We start from the raw sequence: 18,596 nt of genomic DNA, 5'->3' as shown, positions 1-18,596 counted from the left end.
TGACAGTTCCCATATAATTTTACATATAAAATGAAAGCGATCTTCGTTTAATAGCTATCGCTAATGCGGTTTTTTTTTATCATGTGGTATATTATCGAGCACAGTTAGACTTTGACAGATAAAGAAATTCATTCATTCAAATATGACATAACCTAAAAGTTTACATTGAATTTATATAACGAATTATTTTGTGTCGGCAAAAACACAACAAAGCTTTAAAACTTTAAACAGCTTATTCTTGTATATGAAAATCACAGACAAATATATAAACAAATCTAATTAAGTATAGGCACTACAACAGCCGTATCATTATCTACTTTAAGGCGTCCTAACTTGTATATAGGTATAATTCTATTTAATAAATATATTCTTCAGGATCATGTAAATATACTTTTAGTTTCTAAGATAGAGATAAAATTTCAACACTAATTCTAACAACATGTTAACATTCAATTTTGACAAACTCCTAATATTTGATAAAAACTAAGTCTGAAAATATCCTCCCGAATTTATGTAAATATAGTTTCACTTTATTTAAACTACCAGTTACTGCACTTAAAAATCGTGTCATCTTAAAACTTAATATTAGTCAATTAGTGACAACACTGAGACGACATAAGCGAGTGCCAGCAGACAAATATTTCTATTTTTCTATATCTGAGAATATAGAAAAAATACCATTAAATCGACACATAAAATTTATTTTCAAAATTATTTTTTTATGTTTAATAATGCAGATAGTGTTCTTGAAATTAATAAAAAGTTTGCGCATATACTATATTCCTATTAGAATAATTCTATATCGTTTTATTTTCCCAGATTATATAAATTAATTTAAATACATTGATAATATACCAAGGTAATAGTTCCAAGTTACATTAGAATAACTATAACTTTTATGAATATGGCGACACACGATCCATCAAGACGCTCAAAGTTGAAATGGTGTCAGAGAAGAACAATCGTAGAGAAGCGACAAAATGAATCCCGCCTAAAAATTTGGAGTGGGAGGTAAACCCGCTAACTGTCATCTCAACGTGTTTTCGGAATACGGCCAGCGTTGCCATTGTTAACGATAAAGTCCTGAAATCTTACTGTTTTTTTATTTGTGTACATAATTAACCTTTTTGAATTAATTAATCTATATTTTATCCTTACCTTATAATACCGTATGATCGAAAAAAAACGGCGTCCGGTTGGCTTGGAAATGACGATCGATGACATTTCCCATATAATTTTACATATAAAATGACAGCGATCTTCATTTCATAGCCATCGTTGACGCCGTTTTTATTCGATCATACAGTATTACTTAAAGAAAGAACTAATTTTCAGAACTAAATATTATTAAAACTTAAAATAGGTGCAGGTTGTTAGCGTTTAATAAAAAATAATTAGAAAATTTAAACTCTGTATTAGAAAATTAAATAATATTTTATCGCGAATATAATATATTAGCGACGCTAATTTAAATTGTGTTATCTTTAAATTAATGTAATATGTTTTTTTATGTAAACTATGATTTTTTAATATACAGTTACATAGTTTTAATCATCTGCTGATGCACTGCAGAAGTAAAGTGTTTTAGGGTATTACGGTAAATTAGTGTTTTATTTTGCTGTTGTAACACCCCGGTTCCAACCCTCAACTCTAATTATGTTATTTACTTTTTGGTTTGTTTTAACTCTTGTGATAACAGCTGATAAATATTCGAAATTGTCTTAAAATTGTTTTATTTATAATTTTAATTAAAAAATACACTTTCAGATATTAATTTCGAAACAAACAATATTATCAGATACGATTCGAAAATGTCCCTCTAAAAGGAATAGGTTAGAAAATGATTAGAACGCGGTAAATCCACAAACCGCGGAAACCCGTGTTAAATCTTAAAAGATAGTTACTATTCAATATGATTCCTAAATGAAGTTTATAGCTTTTTTCATTTCTTTTGCCTTCATTGAATTTCTCTCAGAGTAGCTAGAAACCGGCGATCTCTCAAATATGCCAATTTGAAGGTCACAAAACTTGGTCCCCCTCACTTCAATAGTGCCGACGCCGACGGTTTTTGTCGTTTCTCTACGATTGTTCTTCTCTGATCGTGTAAAAACAACATCTGTATTTAATGCATGCAACAGAGATAAATATAAATGACCAGTTGACAGACAGAGAGACAAAATAAAAAGCATACAGTGTTGCCGGTTTTTACGTTTGTAGGTAAATGTGTTCCAATCGTAGATGCATCATTTTTCATAAACGCCTACTTGTGCGGTTTGAAATTTTGATGCAAAATCCGGCAATACCGCAAAGAAATGTATCAACTTTTATCTCTTTTGTCAGCTACAACACCTGATCTCCGAGACCGCCGCAGCGTAGCCCTTCTTTGAAAAACAAAGCTGGAGCAATATTGCGAATGCTGCATCATTCTTATAAGAATCATCATTATAATCATCTTATAAGAATGATGCAGCATTCGCAATATTGCTCCAGCTTTGTTTTTCAAAGAAGGGCGTTTTGAGGTAAAATTAATGTTTTTTGTTGAAACGTCAAATGTTTCACCCTAAATTGTATAATGGCATTTTAATTACACATATATGGCTCAATTTTATTAAAAAAAACCTACTACTAGCTGCCACAGTATCCCTTCAAGTAACAGAAACTCTCGTAGATCGTGGAATTAAAAAACAACAATACCTTCCTAACTTATCTTTCTGTTTTTTATTTGCCGTAATTCATCATGAGATCGAAATCGTTATTGAGGCCGAGAGCTGCGTAACTGTTGTCGTCCAACTGATCCAAGTAGTCCATGCCTAACTGAGGTGCGGTAGCGGTGGTGGCCACAGATCCGGCATAGCTGTAAACAGAACACAACCAGACTTAACACTGCTGCAACACAGACCATAACCATGGCATACTTAAAACTTATCTCAATATAAAAATGTTAAAATCTTTCGAGTTTATTGACACTCTATAAGTGATACCAATTAAACTTTTAGCTACGTAATCGAGGGCCCGATTTTAAATTCATTGTTGCCAACCATGGACATTTTCGGCGCCGGGCTGACTAACTGGAATTTAAATATTCCGCTGGGGATTCAGGTGGTAGCTCTGCTGTAAAAAATGTCAAGTTGACACATTTATTTATTTATTTCCTGGCATGGTGTCGTTCGTTTTGACACACTGGTTTTGTATTACGAGTTTTTGGTTTAAGTGAATTGTGTTGTGATACTTTAAGCTTCAAATTTTTACTAGTAGACCTTGCAGTCGAAAATTCTTTTTAAAACCGCTTTTAGTGTGAAATGTACCAGATGCCGAAGCAGCTCAACAGCCGTGAACGGGAAAGCGATAGTAATGGCCCTTTATGTCCCTTAAGTGCTGTTAAAGAGTTTTGTTAATGTGAACAATAACTGTATACATATATTTATAATTAATTCATTTTTATTTCCTAAGATATTTTGATTAAAAGAAAATATGTAAAAGTAGGCAACGCTGTGTCGGTCAAGCTTAATCACGTCACTAAAAAGTTTATTTGGTATGAACTATAATGTATTTATTTCTATTAAAAATTTGTATATTTTTTAAGAAAACCGGCAAAATCTTTTGTTTGTTTATTAAAATACCGCCGCTGTAACGCAAATTTTGTGTCTATGTTCCGTTCTTAGTATTTATATTCAACGGTGTAAATATACAGTGTGAGTCTTATATAAGTGCAAATATTTTTAGGAGTGGGAGATCTCGATAAAAGAAATATATATTCTGTGTCTGCCGTTTTTCAAATTAGGCCAAAATAAGACTTATATTACTTTAAAAATTAAAAAAAAATATATATTTTTTGGCTTAAAATTTGGGAACTACTGGATTTTTTCTGTTTTTTTTCCTTCTCCTAAATTAATTTACAACCTATGTTGCCATATTATCAAGATATTACATTTTTAACTATTTTTTTTTAAATCGCAAAAAACTCATAGATCTGTTCCTGGGGGCGATTTGGTTAGGCTGTAAGCCACAGGGGCGAGCCACTTTTGAGACGCACCCGGTATGCGTCGTAACTTTTTTATTTTTTTTTGTTAAAAAACGGGATTTGGTATGTTAGTATATGACATAAATTAGGATTGATTGACGTATTCAATTGTTTTCGGTCACTTCCGGTTTCACCGGAAACGACTACAACTTTTGATTTTTAAATGGCACCTCAGGTATTTTTTTACTTTATTCGATAGTATATGTCACTCTGAATAGAATGACATATCATATGTCAACTTTTGACATTTTCGCATATAGTTTATTTGAAATTATAATTTGCGGTTCGTAACGAAAATTTGACTTGAAATACCAAGTGTGTGGTATCAAATTATTCGTAAAAAAATGTTTTTTCCAAATATGCTAATGAGCCACCCTCGTTCCATTTGAAAAAACTGAGATATGATTAAAAATACGATTTGAGCATTTTTTAACTGCCCAGGAAAAGACACTAAAAAGCGAGGGGTAAACCGCAGAGGGAAAAGTGTACACCGTAATTCCTTTTACTCAAATAATTCCTCAGAATTCCTCGTAATTCCTTCGGAATTCCTTGGAATTCCTGGTCTTCAAGGTCAAGGTCAATCATTCAAGGTCTTCCGTGGTACGAACTCGGTAACTCTTTCAGTCTGAACCAGCGTTGCCACCTCGGTTTCGCAGTTCCGCTATGAATTTTCTGGTGATTTTTATAAATGTCTAATGTCTCTATAAGTACTAGATCTAACAATAAAAAGTACTCTTACGAGATTTACGTTTTTTTAGTTAAATTTTAGGACTAATAGGGGATCATGAGGTGAAAATACTGGAAATATGTCGGAACTTACTTATTAAAATTAATTTTTCTCGAGATTTTTTGAAAATGATAGGTACCTAGTTATACTCGTATCTATAGGAAAGGAAATTAATAAAACTTCAGTTGCACGTCATAATACGATCACCAGTAAATTCCATAAGATTACGCATGGTATCATTGATGAAGTGCACCCAAAGTGGTATTAATTTCCCTATAGTATATACCTAGGTATTATTCCGAGGAAATGAAAAAATCAACTTTACACTTTCTGAGTACTGAATAAAAAAATCTTATGAGGGTTTCTTTAAAATGGCGAAATCAGGGAACGTTATAAGTAGATCTCTCGGGGGTGGTTCGGCCGTACTATTGGAATATATTTTAGATATATAATCGAGGGTACAATATTAAATTAAAAGAATATCTATCTAACCTGTAGATATTTGATATTGGGAAATTTTGGAAGCGATTCTAAAACGAAAAACGGATAGTAAAAAATCGCCTGCAAAACGTTTTTCTTTAAATTTAGTACTACCTATTATAGTATTCATGGTTTACTAATGTTCGTTAATTTTTTATAAAGTTGCTTGTAATTCCTTGGAATTCATTGGAATTCTTACGGAAATAATTGGAATTCCTAGTAATTCCTATGGAATTCCTTGGAATTCCTCGTAATTCCTTGGAATTCCTGTAGAATTCCTTCATAGTGTACACCATAATTCCTCTGCGGTTTACCCCTCGCTAAAAAGATTGGACAATCAAATTTATTTTTCCAATGCTCCTTGATGAAGAATAAGTGTTTTTAACATAGCCATGGCACTCTAGATTGAATTTTAAAATACAATTTTTTATTAAGCGAGAATGTCAAAAGTTGACATGGCATTCGATTCAGAATGTCATTTTCTATCGAATAAAGTAAAAAAATACCGAGGGTGCCATTTAAAAATCAAAAGTTGTAGTCATTTTCGGTGAAACAGGAAGTGACCAAAAACTGAATACACCAATCAATCCTAATTTATGTCATATACTAACATATCGTTTTTTTATCTGAAAAAATAAAAAAGTTATAGGGGTTTGCCACTTCTGAGACGCACCCGGTATACCACCAATAAAAATATTTGCATTTATTTAAGACTCACCCTGTATAATCACGAATACCATCCTATCGAAAAGAATCGGCGTCATAGTGGCTATGAAAATAACAATCAATGAGAGAGACATCACGAATTTTGAGAAGAAAAACTTATATCATAAATCAATATTTAAATAAAGTTCAAGACACGTTAAATATTTCACATGTAATATAATTAAAAAGTTTTTTTATGGAAAATAGATTTATACCAGGAGACTTTTTACTTTTTCCTAAATTAAATATTAATTTTTGAGTATATTAAAAGTTATATTGTTGCCTACTAACTTATCTTTTATGGTTTTTACATTTCCAAAAATTTATCAAATATTTAATTTATCTAATGCAGAAATGAACTTGGCACCTAAGAAACATCAAGTATGATATATTTCCCTTTATTCCAAGTATGCAACCTATTACTAATGTCTTGAAACATAGTGTAAGAAAAATAAAATTTGTAATAAACTTGAAACCAAAAAAAAGTTGCAAGTGTGTCTGGTTATGTCTGTTTGCAGCATGTAATTTGTCATAGGGGTTACAAATATGAGTAATAATTGTAAAATATAATGGATTATCGGGAAATAAAAATTCTACACGAATAGAATAAAATAACGGAATGAAAATGTAGTTTAAAAAGTATTTTATTAGAAATTTGTTTTAATTAAATATAAACGTTATATTATATTTAAATTCATAAACTTTACAAAATGTATAAAAACTTCAAAATCCAAAACGCCAAGACAAGCGATTTCGTATGTATAAAATAGATATAAAAATACAACTAATATAATAACTGTCACAAATTTAATTGTATTAATAATTCTTAAATATTTAAAGACAGCATATATGATATAAAAATGTTTATAAATCTTTATCACTCATATTATATAAAGCTAATATATGTTATATTCTTTCATAACCCATAAACCTCTTTTAGAGATCGAGCATACTCTGAAAGCTAAGAGATAAAATATTTTATTTTTTTTTCAAACTTATCATCCTGTATAAGGAACGTTATACATGAACTTCATGATCATTTAATTCTCCAAAAAAAATATAAATATTAACTTATATCCCAGCTTGTTAATAGCATACCATATAAGTGTGATGATCTATATAGAACACTGAAAAAATATCGAATACACTCTGATTAAAGAAAGATGACAATTGCGTCAGAATATTTTTATGTGAAAAAGATATGCGGAACTGATATTTAAATATGTTAAGTCAATTTCGGGCGAACAACCGTTGGATATGGTTGACAGATAAACAATGTTTTAAACGCCAGTTGGCTACCGATCGTTTGACAACTGACGTTTAAAGCATTGTTTATCTGTCAACTATAACCACATTTTGTTCCCTCGAAATTGACTTTAGAGTGAGACAACTTTTTAATTTATGATCTCAAGACCAATAAAAAAATCCAACTAGATGGAAAAGAAGTACTGCCATCACAGGAATTCAAATATCTGGGAATAACTACGGACAGGAAAATTCTATGAAACATGCATATTAAGAACATTACCAGCAAAGCCACAAAGGCTCTCATGATATGCATATGAGACCGGCGGAAATAAACTAACATTTTGAGCTGGATATATACCGTGATAGTAAGACCATAGTATAAAGAAACTAGTAGCTTTACTCCTTGTCAAATCCTTTGTTCTTTTTCTGCCACTTTATATGACCTTGTTCTCGCGTCCCGTGACCACTGACCTAGCTGTATAGTCGTGGTCTATAACTAGGCAAAGTATAGTAGTGACACTCGCCATAGTTTCACAGAGATGTATTTAGGAAAATATGAGTTCAGAATAAAATAAAATTCATCATCGGTTAAAAATTTGCTTGAAAACAGAATATTTTCACATTTCGTGTAAGTAACAATTCTTCTGTATCATCTTGATGGGAAGAAATGCGGAAAAAATATATGACATATTTTATTATCTATTTCAAAGATTTTCTACAACTTTTTTTTGAATTTAAAACAAGTTTAATTTTAACATTAATATGTTTGTTTTGTAGATATATATGGGTTAGATGATTTTCTTTGGATAACTAATACATTCAACAACACATTGTACTAAATAATAAAATAACATATTTAAACTTCAATAATTGCTAACAAACATTACAGAAATTTCAAAAGAGAAAAGAAGCAAGAACAATGAGAAATAGCATCACTACTTTCTCACGTAATAAAAGAATAATTTTTTAGTTATTGTTACCGAGTCCCGAAGGTACCGAAAGAACCAGGAGTTAATATTTTCGAGTCCCGGTTCTTTGATATCTCAAAAGAACCGGGAATTTCCGGTTGAACCCTAAACTGAACCCTAGTGATCATATTATCAATAAATTATTTTATTTTAACTAAAAACTAAAAAAAATACTAAATCCAGATTTTTTTTCAAAAAAAAATTGCGCAGAAAAATCCTCATATGTCTGGTGCCAAAATATACTACCCCTAAAAGTATTTGCACTTATTTAAAACTCACCCTGTATAGGGAAAATCACGGTTATGGTACGTTATAGCGTTTCCGGAACGGGAGCTGTTTTTCGGAACCGGTAATTTCGGTGCTACGCCTCTAAGGAACCGGGATTTCCATTTTTTTTTTCGGTATTTTCGGTACTAGCAAATTTTTGTTCAATGATGGTGCAGTTCGTTAAACAGCAAGCAAGGGATGGTTGTCAAAAGTAAAATCGATAAAAAATTGAGGTTTAAACGAAAATAATATCAAATTATTAAGTAGTAATCAGTCAGGATAAAATTAACCTGAACAAAAACATGATCACAAATGACTCTCAAAAAAAAATTCAAAGCACAATTTTTTGAATTATTACTACAACCAATAGCACCACACAGTAAGGCACTCATTTTTTGTCAATCCGTCTCTGTGCTGGGACGCAACGCTCGAACCTCGCAGGTCGACGGACGGAACTCAACTGAAACGCTCTGCAATCTGCCGATATTCGACAGATTGTAAAAACTGACAGAAAATATTTGGGAGAGTGCAACTACTCTTTTCCTTAAACTATGATATTACCCCACCTCCAAACTGACGTTCTAAACATAGTATGACTTCGCCAATTACGAAGACAAGAACAATTACTCACAAAAAACTCTTCGGCTTAATGTGCACGTTAAAACAAGATCAATTTTTTAAGCGGTAAGACCCATGATACTTGGTACATTAAAGTAGAGCAACGTACAGCAAGGCAAAATCTCTGCAAAATGCAGAGTGGCAACCTGCCTGATGCTTCCAAAATCAAAGTAGGAGCAGGGATAGAAGTATTTGAGCCGAAAATTAAATAGCCATCTGATCTGAGAGCCAAGCACCATCAGAAGCGATTAAACGATCAATTCGAAGTTTTCATTTTGAATGGACAAACAAATCACATATCCACATACAAGTAAGTATTAAGACAACAAAGTTCATGTATAAAGGACCTTATATTATGAAAGTAATAATAATAAACTATAAAAAATAAAGGCTTAAAAAGAAAAAACAGCTTACCTGCTATCCACAGAAGGTGTATCTCTAGTGGGATCTGGACTCATAAAAGCGTGAGGAGGTGTATTGTAGTTGGTTCCAGCCAGTCCAAGTACTTGTGTTACCAATACAGGCTTAATATATCCATTAGTTGACGGCCGTTGTTCTGGAAAAAAGAAATGTAAACTGCTATAGAAGATAAAATAAATATGAAGGTCATAATTAAATCAAGTGTTTTGTACCCACAAAGTTTTAATATGTATGTACAGTTTTTTTAAAGAGTTGTGATAAAATTGTCAATTAGAAAAAAATAACAATATTATACAAAGACTGATTATTCATAATTAAAAAGGGGATTAAAATACCTTGAAATGGCGTATAATATTTCTGAAAGTATATTTCTTTCGCCGTGTCCGGATACAACGTCACCAAATGGCCCAAGTCGGCAATTCTGTCCGCAAGGGATCGCACCGAAAAGTCCTTAGAGGTAAACGGCTGCAAACTGAACACCTCCTGTGTATCTAAAATGTGATCAAAAAAACGTTTAGGTATATATTTGTTTCATGATAATTTAAATGCCTTACCGGAAACCCACGCTATAGTAATGCCACCTAATTCACTGTCTGAAAATCTTAGAAGGAAAGTACCAGCTTGGCAAGTAGAAAGCATTTCCTCGGCCTGTTTCTTCTTCACGAAACCCATAATGGCGCTGTAACATAATTAATTTTGTAAATAATAGTTGTATGTGAGAGCAAACATTTGTATAGGCTCGGTGCATTTCAGCTGATTTGAACGAATTCCGACCGCAGCGCTTCAACAGCAAAAATCTGAAATTATCAGTACCTATTTCACGCCGCCGCGCCGTCATGTTGAGCACATTAAAATAATACTGAAATCGGGGTTTTGTCATAATATATAAGTATTTTAGTTTTTTGCTAGTGCAGTTATTGAGACTATAAAACACTCAGGTACGAGGTTTGTGTGATATAACGCTGTTTCAGGTAGTAAAAAATAAGTGAAAAAGAATTCGAACTAGGCGTCGTGTTGTGTTGTGACAATTTCAAATGTAAATATTACCGAAAAAGTGTTAACGCATAAAGGAGAGCGTAATTAGGGCGTTGTTCGGTGCAATAACATTCAACAACTCAACTTTCCCGGATATTCAACTCTTCCAAAACAACATTTTATAGCTTCATAGGTTCTCACACCGATTTGATCAATAGCAAAAATTGATTCAAGCAGTTCGCCGAAACAAGTGAGTAAACAAAGTGCTCGTTACATAATCAAAAAATTAAATAGACATATACTATGAGAGGATAAGATATAATTTGGAATATTAATGGTATACTTTTTTTAATCAACTGGTGATTAAATGTTTTATTAACATCTTCTAAAATTTATAATTATGTACCTTTAAAAAAATTTCGTTATAGCCGAAATAGCCCCAAATATGCCCTGCTATCAAAACCGGTGATTAAAACTATGCTCGCTACCGTAGTTGAACTCATCTAAAAAGTTGTTTTCTGCAATAATAAATTATAATACAATTTATATTATATATATTTATATTTAAGTTTTTATTTTTATTTTTAAAATTCTCACAAATTATACTTCCTAACACTTTTAGAATAATAAAATAATAAATTATTCGTACTCTCGCTATTTAAACCGGTGTATTTGTTTGTTTACGATATTCTCCGATGGTGGCAGCACCGGCGGAGAATGCACCAAGCCTATAAACACTCAATGTATATGATTATCTTACCCATCAACCCATGGTCCTCTCAAATGTTCTCTGGTCAATTTCATTATTGCAAAGAACCATTCCCAGAAAGTAAAATTTCTGTCGCTCAGTGGTTCCTTGCAGAACTGTGCCCAACTGAGCATACAGTTGCTTGACTCACTGTAGTTTCCACGGAAAGCTTTCTCAGCGAGGAAACGCAGATTATCTTCGGTCAAACCGCGTCCAGTGGCCCATTTGAACTTCTGAGACAACGTCTCTTTCACTTTACCCCATGGAACCTAAATCATTATTTATTAAAATGTAGCCTTTATATCAATGCAATAAGTATATTCGATACCAATTAAACTTTTAGTTACGTAATCGAGGACGCAAATTTAAATTCATTGTTGCCAACCACGGACATATATTCGGCGTCGTGCTGACTAACTGAAATTTGAATTTCCCACTGGGGTTTCAGGTGGTAGCTCTACTGTAAAAAATGTGCAGTTGTCACATTTATTTATTTATTTCCTGACGTTGTCATTCGTTTTGAGACTTTAGTTTTGTATTAAAAGTTTTTCGTGCAAATGAATTGTGTTGTGATATTTTAAGCTTATAAATTTAACTAGTCGACCTTGCAGTCGAATATTTTATTTTTAGAACCTCTTTCAATATGAAGTAGTGATGTGTCGGTATTTGAGTAACGCGATTTTGGAGCGGTATTTTTTTGTAACGTCGTGTCGCGGTCCACAACAAATCAGGAACCTGTTACTGAAGAACGACGATCGTAATGACGACAAAATTATAGATTACTAGCATGTACCCGCGACTTCGTTCGCGTCGAATTAATCATTTGTAATGGTGATATGATAAAGCAAAGCAAGAATTTCCATTAACATACAAACTGGAGCAGAATCGTGGTTAATCAATTACCCAACTTTTTGGAACACCCTGTATGATTTTTTAAAAAAATTAAAAATATGTAAAAAACAAAATAAATTATACGTGTCCAAGCGTTTTCCTGAAAGACTAACCGTTTTTTAAATAACAAATACTGTAATATTTGAGGGGCGTTTTCTTCTTGGAATTTGAGATTAGAGAAACCCCTCCTCATCGAACCTCTACACCCCACAGTCAATCCGTTTGCCAAAATCAGCTTTAAACGTCAAGCAGTTTAAGCAGAATCGTGATTACTCAATGGTCATATTTTATGAAACACCCTGTATAAATTTATAAAAAAAACTTAAAATATGTAAAACAACAAAATAAAATATACGTTTTTTTTACACCGGTTTTTAAATAAAAAATATTCTAATATTTGAGGGGTGGTGTCACCCCCTTAGAATTAGAGTTTCGAAAAATCCCCTCTTATCGAACCTCTAAACCCTAAAGTCAATCCGTTTTCCAAAAATCAGCTTTTTACGTCAAGCGCTTTAAGCAGGATCGTGATTAATCAATGACCAGATTTTTCGAAACACCCTGTATACATTTTTAAAAAATCTTAAAATATGTAAAAAACAAAATAAAATATACGTGTACGAGCGTTTTTTCGGAAACTTGATCGTTTTTTAAATAAAAAATATGGTAATATTTGAGGGGTGGTTTCACCCCCTTGGAACTGGGATTTCGAAAAATCCCTTCTTATTGAACCACTACACCGTAGAATCAACCTGTATGCCAAAATTGAGCTTCTTACGTTGAGTGGTTTGAGCAGGATCGTGATAAATCAGTGAGTCATTTAAGAATGTTATATATTAGTATAGATTATTTGAGGGACGTTTTCACCCTCTTGGAATTTGAGGTTCGAGAAACCCCTCCTTATCGAACCTCTACACCCCACAGTCAATCCGCTTGCCAAAAATCAGCTTTAAACGTCAAGCAGTTTAAGTAGAATCGTGATTATTCAATGGCCATATTTTATGAAACACCCTGTATAAATTTTATAAAAATCTTAAAATATGTAAAACAACAAAATAAAATATACGTGTTTAAGAGTGTTTCCGAAAAACTCACCGGTTTTTCAATAAAAAATATTTTAATATTTGAGGGGTGGTTTCACCCCCTTAGAATTCGAGTTTCGAAAAATCCCTTCTTATCGAACCTCTACACCCTAAAGTAAATCCGTTTTCCAAAAATCAACTTTTTACGTCAAGCGCTTTAAGCAGGATCGTGGTTAATCAATGATCAGATTTTTCGTGACACCCTGTATACATTTTTAAAAAATCTCAAAATATGTAAAAAAAGAAAATAAAATATACGTGTTTAAGCGTTTTTTTTTCGAAAACTTGACCGTTTTTTAAATAAAAAATATTGTAATATTCCACCCCCTTTTTACCCCCTTAGGAAATGAATTTAAAAAAATCCTTTCTTATCTCACGTAAACATCATAAAAAGAACCTCTGTGCAAAATTTCAGCTTTCTAGGGTCAAGGGTTTGGTCTGGGCGTTGATGATTTATATATATATAGATTTATAATTTGCAAATAAATTATTTATAATCGCTCTTGAAGTTAGCTGAAACTGTAGTAACCGCATAGCGACCTGTTTAGCTCCAGCCGTCGCGCGTGTTCGCTCCAGCTGTCGCGCGTTTTCGTTCCAGCCGTCGTGCTCCTAGAGAGCCGTAGTTCCGCCTGTCGCGAACAGAAGTAACAGGAAACGGTAGGTATGAACAGGAAAGCGGTAGTAATGTTATGTCTCATAAGTGCTGTTAAGAAGGTGAGTTTTGTTGATGTAAATAACTGTTTATAGCTATACATATTTATAATTAATTTATTTTTGTTTCTTAAATATTTTGATTACAAGAATATATGTAAAAGTGGACAACGCTGTGCCTGTCAAGCTTAATCACGTGACTAAAAGTTTATAGGATAAGAATTATACAAATTCGCCTATCAAACAAAAAAGATCAACTATCAAGTATGAACTATTTGCCGTGAATACAACCAAGCATATTGTGCACCTTGTTTTGCAGAAAATGATTAATCTTCTGCTCAAAGTACTCACTCGAGCGTGTACTTTCAGAATAAAGTTTAGCTAAATTTTTAACGCACTAAACGCAACAGAGATTGTTTACTTACTTTGTCTGGTACTTGAAACGGGCACCTTCCTGGCTCACTGAATGCGTTGTCCCACGTTATTGTGGCCCAAGCGTGGGGCTCTTGATTGCCGTGAACGATAACGACTACAGGCAAACTAAGAGTCCACACCTGCAATAGATAGATAAATTAACTCTAATCAAGCATACTGTTAATGACAACCTAATGTCTGTCCGGCAAAAGCATATGACAGTCACAAAATAGAAATGCAACCCACTCTATTAACCTAAACATATTTCCAACACAGTGTTGACAACTAAAGGAGACAGGATCGTCATCAATGACGCAACTACATAGCGCTCCTTCTTTATATGCGACCACTTTACGACTCCTAATTATATTAAAATTAAATAATTATCAGTGGCAGCTCGTCGAGTAAGTAGATGAAGAGGCTCTTGTATAAACGAGTTTTATGAATTTTATTTAGTAGTTTCAGTAGCGTACCAGTATTTTTGTTATTAAATAATTACATTTTTTTTAATATTAACATTTATTGACGCAATATAAAACAATAAACCAGCAAATTAATGACTCTACCCGAATTTATATTTTAACAATTTAAAAAGAATAGGACGCCACTGATAAACCAGAATATCACATAGCTATATTAAACTACCTTTGGGGATTCTCTAACTTTGACGATAATATGCTCTTTCTTTAGTCTTTTTTTCAATACTACTAATAAAATTATCTCACAGCAAAAAAAAATGATTTTACCTGGAACATTAATTCTCCACCCCCAACACTGAACTGAGACTGGAAAAATAATGAAAACTTCTCATCCATCACACTCTCAGTGCCTTTCTTTTCTGCTCTCTTGATTTTCTTCAGTTGCATATTTCGGAAACTTACAGAGAGTTGTCTGGTTGTTTGCTGATACTCCATTGTACCTGAATAAGAAAATGTTTTCATTAACATATCAAAAATGTACTTTTTTTTAACTTATACCTGTGTTATTTAATATTTCTCCTGAACTGTCACCGCCCTTGATCAATTTGTCATTTTTCAGTAAAAGATTAGCTTGCGATTCGGATATGATGGTAACCTTAACTTGGGGAGGGGTCATGTGTACATTTAGCTTACCACCAACCAACAGGCGAACAGTTGCTGTAAATCTACGAGAACCATCAATTTATATAAAGTGAGTCGTCAATTTGGCAACAAATGGAGAAAATATTTAAAATTGAGTTCTTCAATAAAATTAATGCAAATTTATTTGAACATCAAAAAGAAACATTTTAGTCCATTAAATAGTCCGAAAAAGTAGCAAAATAAGCGTTGGGCATTTAACGTTTTATGTAAATCTGGCTAAGTATTATTACACAAATGAAGAAGGAAATTAAAGATGAAGGATTACACTATACAGGGGCGCCGACTTTTATGAAACCTCGTGGGTGCTCATCATCGGTAGTAGATTATGTTTACAAAAAAGAAAACCCAGAAAAAAAACTGTGGTTCTCAATATAATATCTTAATTAATATTAAGATATTTTTTAATTAAAAATTAAAAAAATCCATTTTTTTTGAAAAATACCAAATTTAAAAAAGAATCGCGAAAGAAACCTTATAGACGTGTTTCTGGGGTCGAAATATACCACCCCTAAAATATTTGTACTAATTTAAGAACCTTTTTAGAGCCTCCACAAACGCACAGTTATTTATTTTTATTTTTATTATTAAACACAGGCAGACTGTGCAGGCCAGTCTGGCACAGTTAGACTGGAGCGTGTATTGGAACAAACCTGTGCAGTTTTTTTAGCCGGTGCAGGCGACCGGCGCAAGATTAAAAATCAATTTTTAAAGAAGCACCTTACGATAAACCTGTGCGTGTGTGCATGTTCGCCAATGGCCTGCGCAGGTCGCATCAGTTGTTATCTGCTGTCTGTGGCAAGTGTAGTGTACGGTTTGCCCACGTGGTACAAACTTCCATATATCTTGCGGAAAGAATGTGGCGCCACTGAATTCAAAGAGAGTTCTGACAGATTCATCGAAATATATAGATCTCATCCATTCGGAGATGTTTGTAGTTTTTGTAATCTGCATGTTCGAATTTCAATACAGCCATTAAATTCACGTGACTATACGTTTTTCTTTATAATAACCAGTTTTTACACCACTTTGTTCGCTTCTTTTTCACATCAGTGAAAGTGCATCGTCGTTTTCAACCCATTCCATGTCCATCTCGAAACGAATTGAAGAGCTCTCCGGCATACCCGATATGTCCCACACACGCGGTAAACCTGTGCAGGTACACCTGCACAGGCAGACCTCTCCGGTAGACCGTTATGTATGTGGCCGGCATTACAGCCTGTCGCACACACATGCAATTTTATAGTATAGTTTTATCTATAATGAACTGAGTTATGAAATCACTTCGGCACATTTTTTCTCAGTAAAAATGGCCTCCCGAAATACACATCTGTCTCGGATTCTATTCGCTTATAGAATAAGCAAAAAAGCAAAAAAAAAACAATGGTTACTTAAAGGAAATAAGTATCGCCATGTTAATTTGCTTTGCTGATTTAACAGTTGAAAAACAGGATTGATTTAACTACCTAAAAATGAACGAGGAAACTTCCTTACACCTACTATTATTATCCGTCATGCGTGGTCTGTCGTTCTGTCACCTCAATCTTGTTCAAGTATGATCTGTAATTCTTGAAATAAACCAATAAAATTGAAAAAAAAAAACAACGATGGACAACGCATTACGGGTGCATGTAAACCCACGCTAAAACTGCATAAACAATATATTTAATTCAAAGAATATAATTATGTTTTACCTTGTGTTGGTTTTCATGACTTGTGGTGGTTGTTTCTCGATGATAAAAGTCGAAGTTACGAGCGAAGATAGCAGCTGGGTGATTTCGGTTAAAAGCGATGGCAAAACATCGACCACTCCTGGTGGATCGAGTGCCAATTTTTGTTTAAGCCTTTCCACCTCTTTAATTTGCTGTCTGCTGTGCCATATTATTTCTGCCAAGCTTTCGCACCTAGAAATGAATCGTTGCTACGAGGTTTCTTTAAAAAAGTACTAGTACTACTTACCAGTCTTGGATTTGGTCCAGATTACTGGTGAAAGGTACTCCGTTTCCGGCTAATTGCTGGTCGCGCTTCCACCGAATTAGCTCGTCGTCGATTATCTGACTTTGTAATTGATGTAGTACTTGATAAATTTGTTTGTATTTTTCGGTTAATTTTAACCTCAGTTCCATTAGAGCGGCAACCTAATTAAAATACGTTGACAAAATACTAATTTCCGCAAACTAAAGCTTCATTATTAATAATTGACTTTTTTACTTACCCGGCGATTTAAATCTAATTCCAGCATTTCCTTTCGTTTTATGTAAGTGGCTTGTTGATCTTGAGCCGTGCCTTGACTAACCAGTTGTTGGATATGTGCTAAAAGGAAAATTTAGCTTTAAATATACTTCAACAGGAATATAAAACTCAACATACCATTAACTTTTGTACATTCGTGGTACTGCAAAGCAAAGGCTTCCTGATCCTGTTCCAGTTTTCGAGCATCTTCAGCAGTAGACTGCAAATAACGTATAAATAATAAAGTACCCTGTTTCTACATCATCGTTAATAAACTATACATCAAATATGGCCTTTATATAGGGCCGGTATATACAAATAATTATTCTAAAAGTATTAAGAAGTATAATTTGTATAAATTCTAAAAAAATAAAAAAAGTTAATACATATTTTGATATCTTCAGAAGGTCTAACTTGTATTATAATTTCTACAATCCATTCGTTACACTGTTCCAAGAATTTGTGGAAGTATAGAATAGTCGGTCCAACAAAAGAATATGCGTATGATAGTTACTGTATGCTATTCTATCATTGTTATTTCTGTCATTTTTAATGTCAACTGACGAAATCATAATTCTCTTACTGGACAGACTGCAATAACCTTACAGAGTTTATAGAATTACATTCCTATCACTTATAAACGACAAATATAATTTTTGCAAAAAAAAAGTACTTATACAGCAGATTATAATCTTTGTTTTTTCTTTATTGTTTTTCGTGGTTCCAATTTTCGGAATCGGGCACTAGTTAGGTGACTAGTTTGCGCACATAGCACGCCCACTTATGGCCTCTAAAATTGTACACAGCGCCTGACCGGCACAGTTATTAGAGAGATATCGGAAAACTGAACAGCGTCATCCAGTATTTACGCGTACCTTATCATGATTACGATATGCCCGAGTCAATTTTTAACACCCGCTAATAACGTTACGGTCTGACGTAATTTGACGATCAATTACACCAAGCGCTCTTTCTAAATAACCTCTGATAACGTTTAAAAATTGCTTAAATGGGCATGTGCGGGTATTTGACAA

The 18,596-nt window shown here is 33.2% G+C and overlaps 1 protein-coding gene across 5 annotated transcripts in view; it reads right to left on the bottom strand.

The window, feature by feature from the left end:
- LOC115875164 (signal transducer and activator of transcription 5B-like) overlaps positions 1-18,596 on the bottom strand; it is a 29,031-nt gene continuing 10,435 nt past the window's right edge. For 4 of the 5 annotated variants that reach the window (XM_030890559.1, XM_030890561.1, XM_030890563.1 and 1 more), the window contains 12 exons: positions 17,701-17,782; positions 17,546-17,643; positions 17,290-17,468; positions 17,025-17,234; positions 15,190-15,356; positions 14,959-15,131; positions 14,224-14,352; positions 11,190-11,446; positions 10,009-10,133; positions 9,790-9,945; positions 9,449-9,590; positions 1-2,854 (listed from right to left, as the gene is read on the bottom strand). In XM_030890559.1, coding sequence (XP_030746419.1) covers positions 2,719-2,854; positions 9,449-9,590; positions 9,790-9,945; positions 10,009-10,133; positions 11,190-11,446; positions 14,224-14,352; positions 14,959-15,131; positions 15,190-15,356; positions 17,025-17,234; positions 17,290-17,468; positions 17,546-17,643; positions 17,701-17,782 — 1,854 coding nt within the window. In that variant the 3' untranslated portion in view covers positions 1-2,718. Of the gene's footprint in view, positions 2,855-6,723; positions 6,895-9,448; positions 9,591-9,789; positions 9,946-10,008; positions 10,134-11,189; positions 11,447-14,223; positions 14,353-14,958; positions 15,132-15,189; positions 15,357-17,024; positions 17,235-17,289; positions 17,469-17,545; positions 17,644-17,700; positions 17,783-18,596 lie in introns of those variants that run through there. The other variant, XM_030890560.1, reaches the window with a different exon arrangement.

This window comes from Sitophilus oryzae, unplaced genomic scaffold (assembly GCF_002938485.1).
Source record: "Sitophilus oryzae breed Bouriz unplaced genomic scaffold, Soryzae_2.0 scaffold_1350_pilon_pilon, whole genome shotgun sequence".
Lineage (NCBI taxonomy): Eukaryota > Metazoa > Arthropoda > Insecta > Coleoptera > Curculionidae > Sitophilus > Sitophilus oryzae.
This window is presented reverse-complemented; position numbering and strand designations above follow the sequence as displayed.